The following is a 13,410-nucleotide window of genomic DNA, read 5'->3' as shown; positions in this document are numbered from 1 at the left end:
CTTTACCTTTACAAGTTGTTTTTCTTTTATTTATCATTGTAGGCTTTTATGATACTTTGCGACTTGCTGATGATTGTAAGTCATCAAGGTTTAAGTGATGGACTGATTGAGTGTGTGGAGTACCTTCCCAGTTCATCTCTTCAATCAAAACTGCTCTTCTTCGTTGAGGATCATGTTTTCGCAGAGGAGCCAAGAGAATTCAGAGGTCAGCAGCGCTTTCCAGCAAGGAACTAAACATACGTTGCTGATAATGTCAGTGTTCCACTTAGTAGTGTTCTGCTACAGGGCGATAGCAACTAAAATCACATACTGAAATTACATGCCTCGGTGGGCTTACTGGAACAAAAAGTTTTAGCAGGCTCTGAAAACAGTACAGCGATGGTGCCTGTGTAATATCAATGGACAGGGAGTTCCCAGGGTGCGAAGGAAGATGGAGTGGATGCACCACGGGAGGTGCCAATGTGATTGCTCATCATGGGTTTATTTCAGTATGGGGCTTTCAATGTTCTCCTTTTTAATCTTCCTCCTCATTCTTGGTCCCCATGATATAGATTCTATTGGCAGTCAGAAGTCAACCCTGTGGTTAACATCTACTGCAGGTTCTGGCACTGAAGATGGAGAATTTACTCCAGAAAAATACCTTGTGCCATCGTTTATATTTCCTACAAGAAGTTCTTCCCAACACTTTAGTATTAGTATTTCTAGCATATAGGTTAGCACAATGCATCAGGAAATGTTATTTGTTATTATAAGATGAGTTGCACTTGCACTGATTTTTATTATTTTTATCCAGCCATATATGAATGTGATTAACTTCCCAGTCATAGTTACATAGGGTTTAGGAGACCTCTGGTATTCACTTGCTCCTCTTTGCTGCTCTGTACATACTGCTTTTCAGTGAGGAGATCCATGTGAAATGGCAGATGAGTTGTTAGCACTATCATCAGCCTTGATAGCTCAGTTGGTTAGAGCGTGGGGCTGATAATGCCAAGGTTGCAAGTTCGATCCCCGTATGGGACTGCTGCATATTCCTGCATTGAAGGGGTTTGGACTAGATGATCCTTGGGGTCCCTTCCAACTCTGTGATTCTGTGATGTCTGAATAACAACAAATAAATGCTTTTAAGGTTTTGTGAGCTGGCCACATACTCGAGGGTGTCTATTGCTCAGATTAAGGTTTGTATTTGAAAATGCTTCGGAATGCAGTGTTAGCATGAAACCTAACCAAACTTGCTGCTGTAGTCTTGACAGGAGAAGAAGTGAAAAAGATGGAAGAACAAAAATTGGATGCCTTGCAGCAGAAACGGTGCCTCCTTGCAGCTTATTGCAAGTTAATTGTCCATAATGTTGTCGAGATGACTGCTGCTGCTGAAATCTACAAGCATTATATGAGGGTAATTGAATAATCTCCTTAGCGATGCCTTCCAAATGCTGTAAAAGTTACAGTGGTACCTCGGGTTAAGTACTTAAGTTGTTCCGGAGGTCCATTCTTAACCTGAAACTGTTCTTAACCTGAAGCACCACTTTAGCTAATGGGGCCTCCCACTGCTGCTGCCTCGCCAGAGCCTGATTTCTGTTCTCATCCTGAAGCAAAGTTCTTAACCTGAGGTACTATTTCTGGGTTAGCGGAGTCTGTAACTTGAAGCATCTGTAACCTGAAGCATATGTAACCCGAGTTACCACTGTATATAGCAAGCACAAACACTTGAGTTTATTAGTACACATTCAGTCTTGATGCATGTGCCATGGTGAGTACAAATGAGTACACTCTGTATTCCATTCTGTTTTATTACATTGCTGACTGCACTTTTTGAAGACTCCTCCTTAGCAGCACCCATATTTACACTGTGACAGTGGGGGGGGGGGAGAGTTATGGCAGGCTGGAGAAGTGTTTATGTGCATTGCTAATACTCTCACTACTTTGAGGGAATCTTACAAGGAAAGAACTTTGGCAAGGTGTCTTCAGACTGTTGGCTTTTTCACACCCTACAGTTTGTTTTTTAAAAGGTACATGCACCTAAAATGTTTTGAGTTGAAAACTCAAAATACAGTCGAAAGTGCAAAGATGCCAACACATATCTGGTGGGTACACTTTCCAGGCAACTGTACCTGGCTGTGGTTCTGTTTGAACATACACTGGGAACAAATCTGGTTATCTGCAATATAGTGAGAAGGGATAAACATAATACAAAACCGTAGCTTGGCGTTATGCGCACCAGCCTCAGGTCCACACACTTCCCTCTACACTGGTGTGGCCATGAGTAGGAGATTGGAAGCATTCACTCCAGTTTTAAACTAGCTGCAGTTTGCTGTTTCTTACAAGGGGCAAATTGCAGGTGGTTCCCTGTAGCTTGCCTGAAAAAAGCCTACTTCAAATCATGGTATGGTCCCGGTTTGTTCAGATAAACCTCGGTTAAAACTAAACTGCAGTTCCTGGTTTGGATGAAGCAAGAGATTGTGGTTTGTTTAAAACAGAAGTGGATGCCTCCGATTTCCTCCCTCCTTGTCACTGGAGGAGGGAGTGGGAGCAGGCCCATTACACATTAACACTGAACTGGGTTAGCTTTGTGTCCAAATTAGGTCATCACATGAAACACCTCTGCAAAACTGGTCAGGTATGGTCTCTGCGTAATCACATACACAGGAAATAAGCACAGAATGTCTTCAGAATATTCTAGAGCTAGAACCTAGATGTTTTGTGCAGCGGGGTACACCCAGAGGGGAAGATTCAATACCTTCCTGCTCAGTTCTTCTTTGAGAACTTCACCAGTAGCATTGGCTGGAATATTTTTTTAGGTTTTCCAAAAACAAGCGGATTAGGCCTGTGATTTTTCTTTTCTCCGCTCTCTTGTTTTTATATAGATATGAGCTATGATCCTGTTTGGAAGTGAAACTCACTTCTAATTAAATGTGTTAAATCAGGAGTGTACTGCACGAATAAAATCGTGAGAAAACGCTTGCAGTGTACAGTGGAGCCTAAATACCATCGTTCCTTATACAAAGCTATAAATAAGTTAACTTGTTTCATTGTATTTTAGTATTCTGCTGGAAGCCGCGAGTGGCTGGGGAAACCCAGCCAGGTGGGCAGGGTATATATAATAAAATTATTATTATTATTATAACTTTTTTGTTTTGTTTTTTAATAGCCTTTAAAAAATAATGCTATTCCTTGATGTGATTGAGAGTTTTCCCCTCTTTGCCATTTAACAGACTTATAATGACTTTGGCGACATAATTAAAGAAACCTTGAGCCGGACGAGGCAGAATGACAAAATTCAAAGTGCAAAAACACTGATCCTCTGCTTGCAGCAGGTAAGGCGATTCCTGTATACATCCCATTGGCAGGATTCTAAGGAGGCCCTTCTCCATCTAGCCTCAGCTCTTGGTTAGGACTATATTGGGGGGACGGGGGACATGCTCCTTCAGGTATTTAGTCATTCAGGCCTTTATGTGTCATCTGTAAAATTCTGAACACAGACCAGAACTGTGTTGGTTGCCAGGGTAGTCCTTTAAGAATGGTGTGATGTGGCTCCAAATATCGACTCCTCTTAAAAGGCAGTTTACTGCGTTTTGCACTAGCTGCAAAACGCTCCTCCAAATTGTTTACCTCCACATAGAATAGATTTTAGGGAGAAAGGCAATGGCCTACTTGCCATCCTAATATGCTGGCTTTATGCAGGGCCAGACCTATCATTAGGCAGGCTGTGGTAGATGCCTCAGACAGCTGTTTTGGGCAGTTCATGAAAAGGCAGGAAATTGTTAGTTGGTTCATTTATTATGATTTTAGTTTTACTGGCAGAAAGGAGAGGTGCTTGCGGGATTTTCTGCGGGAGGTGCCAAAATAACTTGGCTGGCCCTGGGTACCATGAACCTTGGCTTTTTGTAGTTGGAAATGGTGTAGCCCCAATACAGGTTCACCATTTCCATGTGAGCAAGGCCCCAGATGCACCGATACATTTTATCTTGGTGTCATATAAAGAATGCAGAATTTTGCTAGCCTAGGCTAGCTTGCTCAGAGCTGTCTTATCTGCTCTGCAAGCTTATGTGCCACCCTCCAAGCTTCAGAATGTCCCCCTTCAGATGGCTGACATATGAGCCCAGTGGATTTCAAACAATGTCGTCAAGAGCTTAGGAAGTGCCATGACCCATCTGCTGAAATATGAGAGGTGGGGAGGCTCAGCAGCATTTAGTGAGCTGCGCTCTGCTCACATAAGTCAGGAGCCTGTGTTTACATATCACATAGGCAACCAGCCTAGTTTGGGAGTTTCATTGACCTTGGAAAGTTCGAACCTCAAAGCATGCTAATAACCCACCTAGCCAGTTGGCTTGGGGAAAATCACGTTCTCTCTTGTATTAATGAGCACTTTGGGCTTGTTCTCCATTTATGCAAGGCAGGCTTCAATATAAAATGTATTCAGAAACTGTGAGCAAAGTATGTACACTTAGCTCAAGTTACGTGCTTAATCTGATCCACAAAAATATTCTTCAGAAAAAGTATTGGGATGTGTTAAAAAAACAGTTTCCCCATATTCAGAAGAATTCTAAAAGGGGTTAATTGCATGTTACATGCAAATGGATAATTCATGTTGTTTAATTAAATGGCATCTCTCAGAAGGCATGGTTTATTTGTTTATTTGCATGCTCTCACACCATTTTGTACTGGAGAAGTGGCAGAGTTTAGGTGTCTTAATTGTGTCCCCTATGTATTCTGATCTGCCCACCACCCGCCCGGATTCCCACCTGTAGCGTTTGGATTCTTGCTCAGCTTGGTGGGATTCTAAAAATATATAATCAGATTACTGGTGCTTAACTGCATCCTGAGCAAAGAATTTGTCAGATGTATGGCAGGTATGTGTTCTTGGGGCTTTCCCCCCTTTAATTGCCTGGAAAATTTTATATCAATTCCTGTGGTCCACAGCTGTTTCAGAAGCATGCCAGAAGCCAGGACAACAGCAATAGCATTAACAGCATAGATTCCTCCTTCAACAACATTAAAGAGCTCGCACGGCGCTTTGCTTTGACATTTGGCTGGGACCAGGTGAAAAGTCGAGAGTCAGTAGCCATGATACACAAGTAGGTGCCAAATCCATGTTGTCCCTTGGTCTTCCATTGTGTGGCATCCATGTTATAAACCTCTCTCTCTCGTTTTCTTCTCTTCCTTACTGTTGCTTAAAGGGATGGTATTGAGTTTGCCTTTCAAGGAATTGGTGCCCTGGAAGGGAAGAGCCTGCCTCCCAATCTGAACTTCCTGCTCATCCTCAGTGAATTCTCCAATAAGCTTCTAAAGCCTGACAAAAGACTTGTGTAAGTTTTCCCTTTGGTGTTCAAATGCTTCTGGACAGCACAGGAGTCTCTGTGGTATTGAACTTAAATAAACTCTTACGTACAGGAGGTGTTAACTGAGGCATAGCATGGCTCCTGCTTACAAACTACTTGTGCATTTGTGCTCGGAGCGAATAAATGGCAACCTCTCTGTATACAATTCTGCCATGGATTTCTGTTAATGCCCTCCTCCTTGGTTTTCTGCTGCCAATTTGAAGAGGTGGGCTGAGCTGTTTGGACTCAGGCTTATTTTTGCTGCTAGCATAGCTCACACAGCACAGAAATGGACAAGCTGTGGCTATCTGGATATTGTTAGTCTACAGCAGGGGTTGGCAAGGTTTACCTTGCCTGGGCTGGTTCACTGCCATGGAGCCCCCTTTGTGGCGCCCCCAGATTGCAGGCGCTCATGAGCGCCCATGCGCAGACGCGATTTCTGGCACTACGGAAGTGAGTCCCTGTGATGCACTGGTTTAGTGCAGTGCGCAGGGAGTCACCGAGTGGGCGGCTCAGTTTGGGGATGGCTCGTGGGCCGGTTAAATGACTCCCATGGGCCACTTGTGGCCCATGGGCCTTAGGTTGCCTACCCCTGGTCTACAGCTCTCCTCATTCTAGGAACATTTGCTATGCTTGCTGGGGTTGATGGGAGTTGTGTGTCCAACGATCTATAAAGGGCCACAAGATACTTGACATACAACTTAATTCTGTGTGCTTTTAGGCTGACCCTTGCTGGCCAAACCACTCCTAAGAGTGATGCAGGAGTAGGAAGAGCTATGCGAAGCTGCACACATGAATACACACTGTTGGTGCATGTTATGAGCAAGCAGTGTTGTTATCTATGCCTTGTCTACAGGAGAGCCACTGGAATATGAAAAGCAATTAGGAAACTGCTGTAATAGTATACTCTTGCTACACTAAGCAAGCACCTTTAAAGTCTACGTTAAACATGCCATACTTTAAATGTCCTTTCAGTGTGGAATTGTTTCTGAATTAGTGTTGTCTTGTCTTAGTTGATCGATGGGCTGCCTTGGTTGAGAAATAGAGAAAAGCTTTGTTAATTACTATAGTGAACCACCTCCTTGTCAGAGAAGAGCTCCTGATCTTTTGGTCGTTTGTATTTCTCCCTCTTGTTCACATCCAGATATAGTTACTTGCTGAGATATACCTCTGAACCAGCACTTTGTAAAGAAGAATTTGTGTACTCGCTGGAGTGGTACAGAACCTCTTTGCTGGCCAGTGATGAAGATGAGAGTTCTATCATCAGCAGCATAAGTGAATGGCCATCCGATAGGACACCATGTAAAAAAAACCTCTTTGAAGGTATAATGTGACTATTTTATTTTTAAAAGTTATAATAATAATATGTATCTGTAGGTAATATGCATATCTGTAGGTAATATCTGTAGGTAATATGTATATAATATGTATATCTGTAGGTATATATATAATATGTATCTGTAGGTAAACAATATACTGTATTTTTCGCCCTATAGGACGCACCGGCCCATAGGACGCACCTAGTTTTTTGGGGGGGGAATCAAGGAAAATTTTTTTATTTCCCCCCCAGGTTTGCGCAGCCATCCCCAAGCTAGAAGAGGGAGACGGAGCGCTCCGTCTCCCTCTTCTGCCTTCAGGGACAGCTTCTCTAGCCTCCGTGGGGCAGCGGCTTGCCCTGCTGTCCCCCGAGCTTGTGGGGCTGGCGGGGGGGGGGGGGAGAGAAGCAAGCTTGCTTCTCCCCCCGCCCGCCAGCCTCCAGACCAGGTCGGGGAATAGCAGGGTGGCGGCGCTGCGCCTCCCCGCTGTCCCCCGAGCTTGTGGGCTGCGGGCTGCTGCCCGCAAACCTTGCGAGCCCGCGGGACCTCCCGCCAGGCTTGCAAGGCTTGCGGATAGCTTTCTGAAGCATGGAGAGCGAGAGGGGTCGGTGCGCACTGACCCCTCTCGCTCTCCAGGCTTCAGCGAAAGCCTGCATTCGCCCCATAGGACACACACACATTTCCCCTTCATTTTTGGAGGGGAAAAAGTGCGTCCTATAGGGCAAAAAATACGGTACCGTAATTCTCTCATCTGGTGTCTTGTAGCAGTTGTATGGAACAAAGCTATCACACATTAATTAATTAATCTATATAATGCAATTTAACCATGTATATTAAGTAATCACAAAGTCATTTATTTAGCCCTTTCAGTTTCTCCATTATCCTAGCTTGCCAGATGGAACAATACTCCCTTCACCCCTTTGCTGTTCCAGGGGTTCTCTGAAACTGCCCCCTCAAGCCACTTTTTGTAGCATGCAGGAAAGGGAAAGCTCTGTTGCTGACAAGGCTGATCAGTATCAATCCCGACAATTAGATAAGATATAAAAAGGGTAGAGAACTATCCTTAGACGTTTCCCAGCAACTTCGTTCTTTGTTTCCCCTGAGTAAGCCAGCATTTTGTACCCACTGAGCATGCTTCCTTGGTTTTGTTTGCTGCATTTTTAAAAATATACTTTTGCAAAACTCAGGGTTTCCTCAAAGCTTCTGCTGCCTCTGTTTTGGCTACATAAGTGCAGACATTTTTTTCATGAAGATCGGAAATACAAAAGCTTCTGTATCCACTGAGAAACCATTTTATATCCTGGCCCCTGGAAGCAACCCATTCAGCTTTGAATCTTATATTCTTTCTCCCCTACCATGGCTCCCCACATAAACCCTCTCCTGAAGTTTCGTTGTGGCCTTTGATGTGGTATAAGGAACAACAGTGACATGTAGATGGATGATGGATATAATTCGTTGTTTCCAGGATCCTGCGCCAAAACCAGTCACACTGAGATGGCAAACACACCTTCACATGCCCATTGCCCATCTGACCTCCCTTCCTTGGCACAGAATAGCAGGAAGAGGCTAAAATCTCATGACAGTTGTCACCAAGAATATCCATCAGGTCCTGAAAGACTGAAGAGAAAATATAGGTAAGGAATAGGCTTGGGATTATCTTTGTAACTTGGAATCTCTCTCTTGGCTGTAGTTGCTGCAGCACTTAAGAACTGAATCATTTCAACTCAACCTTTACTGAAGAACATATGAAGCTGTTTTGTAGGGTCTGTTTAGCCCAGTATTGTCTACTCCCATTGGCAGCAGCTCTCAAGAGTCTTGGGCAGAGCTCTGGTATGCTGTTCTTTAACTGGAAATGTCAGGGTCCTTCCTGAAGTGTATTGTTAGCCACCAGTTCTTAACTTCAAAAATGAGTTTCTCCATGATTCCTATTAGAAAAGAAGTCTTTTTTTTGCCTCTAGATTGCAAAAACTAGTTTCCAAGGACAGCAGCTAATCTATCTGGCTTCTCGTTTTAGTATTCCAGATGGTGTCAAGGTAGAAAATACAGTAGCGGTTCTGGCTGAAGAGGCTGATATTGATGTTGTTGGTGCTGACCAGGTAAGGATGGCTTTATATTGAGGTTTCAGTTATTTTGTTGGTAGTACACACTGGTGGAGTGGGGAGGAATAAGGCTATTGCTCACAAAGGCTAGCCTTTTCACTTAGCGTCTCAAATCTTTGGAAAACACTCAGTACTGTACACTTTTTAATCTGTTGCGGTAATATCTGCCTACTGTTAATGCCTGTTAAAGACACACACATAACTGGTAACTCCTAAATTCAAAACCCAATCTGCCCAGCACCACTGTTACCCATTCTTCATTTCTGCTCTGATGAGGAACTGGTGATTGAAAATGCATTTTTAATTAGAAAACATTATTCAAATAGCAATATAACTGCAATTCAAGTTGGCCACAGGGTCTGTACAGAGCTCTGTGTAATAACCTTGATTTGTGTATTATTTAGGAGACGTAAGAAGCAAAGACACTCTGCTTTTTCACGTGAATGAAGAAAAGTACAGGCATTGCAATGGGCGCCACACCTGGTTAGCTGAAAGCATGACATGGTATGGTTATAATATAACTGAATCATGAGAAAGGTAATGGCCAAAATTACAATAATTTCTTCAGCCAGTGTTACTACATGGTTTGATATGCTGTTGTGACTATACTTTTTTTCTGCAAACACTTGATTTTCATCTTCGTTTTGCTGAAGTTTCTCTGTCCAAAATGTGACGGCAGATGTAGTCAGGGCAACAATGGCAAAACCTACCATATAGTAGCAGAGCAGTATTTTATGTTGGGCCCATGGCAGACCACTTTTGAGACAAGACTGTTTACTTTTTAACACAGAAGCAGGGTAGTGGGTTTCTGGGGAATAGAGAAAGAGAAACTATTTATGTATGTGGGTGGGGAAGGGGAATCCTTAAAAACACAATTTCTAATTTGTATTTCATATGCTTTCTTGTATACCATGGCAGTCTCATATTGGTACTAGGGTGAAAATGTGCTCTATTCATTGTCACTGAGCTTGTAAAACAGCTGTTTGGTTTCATACTTTTATATTATCATGTTTGCAAAATAAAATGAGTGATTGTTTCAATCTGCCTAAGTGAGACATTCTTTTCTTACTGTGGGCAAGTGAAAAAGGAAAGCCTCCTGCCCACAGGTTCCCCTGGCTTACTGTGTGCAAACAGACATCTGTTACAAGCTGCAGTAGTATTAAAAGAGTCTACACAGATGCTGAAGGAAATCAATGAATTTACATATATGAAAAAAACTTTATTTGAAAATAACATATTTAAATGCTTTAAACAGATCTGCACTGCAAACAAAATAGCTTACACCTGTTTTCGTTTTCCATGAAAAACAGCAAGAATCTTCCTGGAACACAATATTTAGTTCCTCGTGTGAACGTTGAGATAATTAAGGCACTACAAACCTTATGCTTTTAAAAAACTGGCGTAGCAACTTCTAGCTTGTCCAGAAAAGCCATCACTTCTCAAGGGAAGCATCAAACTGTTCAGCTGCTCTGACACCATTGGTATACTCATGGAATGTGTCATTAGCTAACCATTGAGGAAACACACTAAATGCCCATAACAAGGTTAGTGCACATCACAGATCAAGTAAAACTTACATAAGGTTTAAAAATTGGTTCCTTTGACACAGAATACAACATCCACTGCAGTCAAGTGTGAGCGATAAAAACCATTCTTGCAATGGGTGGCGATGGGGGTTTAAGTTGAAGGACTAAAAGGAGCACAGTGTGTGTGTGTTAGTTTTCACGGCAAGACCACATTTTGCTGCGTGCACCAGCATGTCCAGAGATGCTTTGACCTTCACACACAGCTGTGACATTTTTTCTCTTTGAACTCTGGCAAAGTTATTAGATTTCTGCTGGGAGACCATTATCGCTATAAATGAAAACTAGGAAGAATTCTACTCTTTTTTTTAGAGGAGGGGGGGAAGGTACGTTGTAATTCCATAAAGGTAATATAACCTATCTATAAATAAATTAACTCTATTTTACAGGCAACAATCTAATGAATAAATACAAAAAAGTAATTCCATAAAAAGCAACTTTCTTTTTCAAGGTATCTAAGGGTGATATTAAATGTTAGTCATACTCAGAGTAAGCCCTTTGACCTTCATGTATAAGACCATTCATTTCAATGGGTCTACAATGTCTACTTAGAGTGTGACTAACAATAGCTATCATCCAAAATGATTAAAATATTAACTTTGCAGCACAAAGAACTAAGTTTACTTTTTCTGGAAACTAAGCCCTACATAGATTTAGCAGACCTGCTGCAGACGGTCCTTATTTTTATACAAACAATTCATTCAAAATCATCTTCATAGTCATACTCATCTAAGTCAACGTCTGCCAAATGGGAAGGCATATCAAAGAAAGGCCTTTTTTCCATCTGATATTTCAGCACGTTGGTCTTCTGATGATCTCCAGGGTTCAATTCCGCTTCATAACTAGGAAAGCAACATAGGAATTAACGAAGAAAGTACATATTTATGGACATACCTTGTACTTTATTGCATTATGCTCCCAGCTGACCCATTTTTGGTGATAGCTATGTATCATACTCAATGGCTTTTAGGTTAGTTACGGTAACTGCTCCTCAGTGTTGTTACTCACCATATATACTTGTGTATAAGCCAACTTTTTTCAGCACATTTTTTATGCTGAAGAAGCCCCCCATGGCTTATACTCAAGTGAGGGTCCCACTTACTGTTTGCTGCTGCTGCTCTGCCAAGAGCAGTTCTTGTGCCTGCCCTTGCGAGCAGCAGAGGCTGTTGGCGGTGGAGGAGGAGAAGGAACGAGCAGCCCGAAAGCAGCCCTTTCAGGCTGCTGCTCCTTCCTCCGCCTTTGCCACTGTTGGCATTTCCCACCCTAGGCTCATAATAAGTTTTCCCAGTTACAGATAGGTAGCCGTGTTGGTCTGCCATAGTCAAAACAAAACAAATTCCTTCCAGTAGCACCTTAAAGACCAACTAAGTCAGTTCTTGGTATTTTCCCAGTTTTTTGTGGTAAAATTAGGTGCCTCGGCTTATATTCGGGTTGGCTTATACTCAAGTATATATGGCAATTAATGTTTTACATATAACCAGCCAGTAGCTGTTTGCACATAAACTCTGGCTTAGTGTTGGATAAGCCTCCATGAGCCCAAACAAAGCATCAATCTCATATGCTCCCCTCCTCTCCTTCCATGCTGCCAAGAGGAAGATTTCTATAAACTTGATTTTCACTTTCAGAGATCCTCAGTTAGCATTATGCACACAGGGGAACATAGTTTAAAAATAAGCAACCCTCAGTTAAACAAGTCAGCTTTGTAAGTCATAGCTTGAAGCTGGATTGTTCCTTCTCAACCATAATCCCCAGTTCATAGGCAACACTGAGTTTCTCTGAAAGCAAAACAAAACTCAGGAGAACTGCTCTTGGCTCCATGGGAGGAGAAAGCAGCATATAAGCCCAGCCCCTTTGCTGTGCGATGTGAACACTCATCTACATATCACTAAATCAGAAATGGGGAACCCGTGGTGCTCCAGGTGTTTGTGTCAACTTCTCATCAGGCCACGCCAGCGTCCAAGAGACAGGAATGATGGGAGATGTATTTTAACAACATACGCAGAGGCCCCCCCCCCCTCAGCTAAGCCATGGTTCAGCATTCTATGCGAACACAGCCAATATTCTTAGGCATGGCTTTGAATACTTGCTGTCTCACATGACTTTGGAAATAAGCTTGGGCTAGGCTGCATGTGGACTTCCCCAAGAAAAGCCATGGTTGCTACCCAGAACAGGTTTGTGTTTTGTTGCAGGAAGCAAATTCTTCATTAAATAATTATCTTTCCCTGAATTAGTCACTTCGATCTATCTAAGCCTGAGCTGTGGTAATAAAACCAATCTCTTTTGCTAATATTAAGAAGAGATTCTGTAACTGTAGTAATTAAATAATAATAATAATAATACTTGTATATTTATACATCTGGGTTTCCCCAACCACTCTGGGTGGCTTACAGCATCTCTAAAACAAAAACATCAGGCTTTAAAAACTACTCACCAATCATTCCACTGGTCACTAGCTGCTTCCTCTGCTACTAGGACATCATACTCTTCAGCAGCATATTTTTCCCAATCAGACAGTTCTTGGTTTTCGTTTTCAGTGCCCTAGGGGTATGATCAATGATGCTTATAATACTGAAGAATGTTAAATGAAATTAACATCAACTTGCAACACTAATTGTTCTTACCCTCAACATAGAAAACTGATCCTTCTGCTCATGATCTAAATATTTCTCAATGTTGAAAAAGGTGTCGAAAAACACATTTGCCATCTTGCACTTCTTTAAGTCATGAAGAGTTATTTTCCCTGGAAACAGGATCAGAAACAAGGTTTTAAACGTTTCATAAGTTACGGGCTGTGATAGAATTATTTGGAAAACTGAAAAGGCTTATAACATTGCTTTTACTGATGAACTAGACCTAATAACCCCTGTGGATAATATATGAGAGATCCCCCAGTTAAGATCTGTGGAGTAAGTTCTTCTCAAAAATAATGTTTCCTATTACTATTAAAATCAAAACAGTCCCTTTGGAGCTTCTTCCTAAGAGGATGAAGACTCATTATGAATTTGGGGGTTGTGGGTGACAATTCTTATTTTAGCAAGCTTTTGACTCAGTCTGATAACCTGATAATTTTGCCAATTTTCAGGTTGGAAATTACGAC

At 42.1% G+C, this 13,410-nt stretch overlaps 2 protein-coding genes across 9 annotated transcripts in view; one reads left to right on the top strand and one right to left on the bottom strand.

The window, feature by feature from the left end:
- LOC309340289 (cohesin subunit SA-2-like) overlaps window positions 1–9,770 on the top strand; it is a 60,972-nt gene extending 51,202 nt beyond the window's left edge. For 3 of the 5 annotated variants that reach the window (XM_081858961.1, XM_081858960.1, XM_081858959.1), the window contains 9 exons: window positions 43–205; window positions 1,242–1,393; window positions 3,210–3,311; window positions 4,918–5,072; window positions 5,175–5,303; window positions 6,460–6,638; window positions 8,097–8,265; window positions 8,646–8,727; window positions 9,135–9,770. In XM_081858961.1, coding sequence (XP_081715087.1) covers window positions 43–205; window positions 1,242–1,393; window positions 3,210–3,311; window positions 4,918–5,072; window positions 5,175–5,303; window positions 6,460–6,638; window positions 8,097–8,265; window positions 8,646–8,727; window positions 9,135–9,143 — 1,140 coding nt within the window. In that variant the 3' untranslated portion in view covers window positions 9,144–9,770. Of the gene's footprint in view, window positions 1–42; window positions 206–1,241; window positions 1,394–3,209; window positions 3,312–4,917; window positions 5,073–5,174; window positions 5,304–6,459; window positions 6,639–8,096; window positions 8,266–8,645; window positions 9,111–9,134 lie in introns of those variants that run through there. The other 2 variants (XM_081858958.1, XM_081858957.1) reach the window with 1 other exon arrangement.
- A 158-nt stretch (window positions 9,771–9,928) lies between these two features.
- The window catches only part of PPP2R3B (protein phosphatase 2 regulatory subunit B''beta), a 44,761-nt gene continuing 41,279 nt past the window's right edge, over window positions 9,929–13,410 (bottom strand). For all 4 annotated transcript variants that reach the window (XM_081858978.1, XM_081858980.1, XM_081858979.1 and 1 more), the window contains 3 exons: window positions 12,935–13,053; window positions 12,745–12,851; window positions 9,929–11,155 (listed from right to left, as the gene is read on the bottom strand). In XM_081858978.1, the coding sequence (XP_081715104.1) occupies window positions 11,011–11,155; window positions 12,745–12,851; window positions 12,935–13,053 (371 nt within the window). In that variant the 3' untranslated portion in view covers window positions 9,929–11,010. The remainder of the gene's footprint in view (window positions 11,156–12,744; window positions 12,852–12,934; window positions 13,054–13,410) is intronic.

Source organism: Podarcis erhardii (genome assembly GCF_964252035.2).
Source record: "Podarcis erhardii genome assembly, chromosome: 4".
Classification (NCBI taxonomy): Eukaryota; Metazoa; Chordata; class Lepidosauria; order Squamata; family Lacertidae; genus Podarcis; species Podarcis erhardii.
This window is presented reverse-complemented; position numbering and strand designations above follow the sequence as displayed.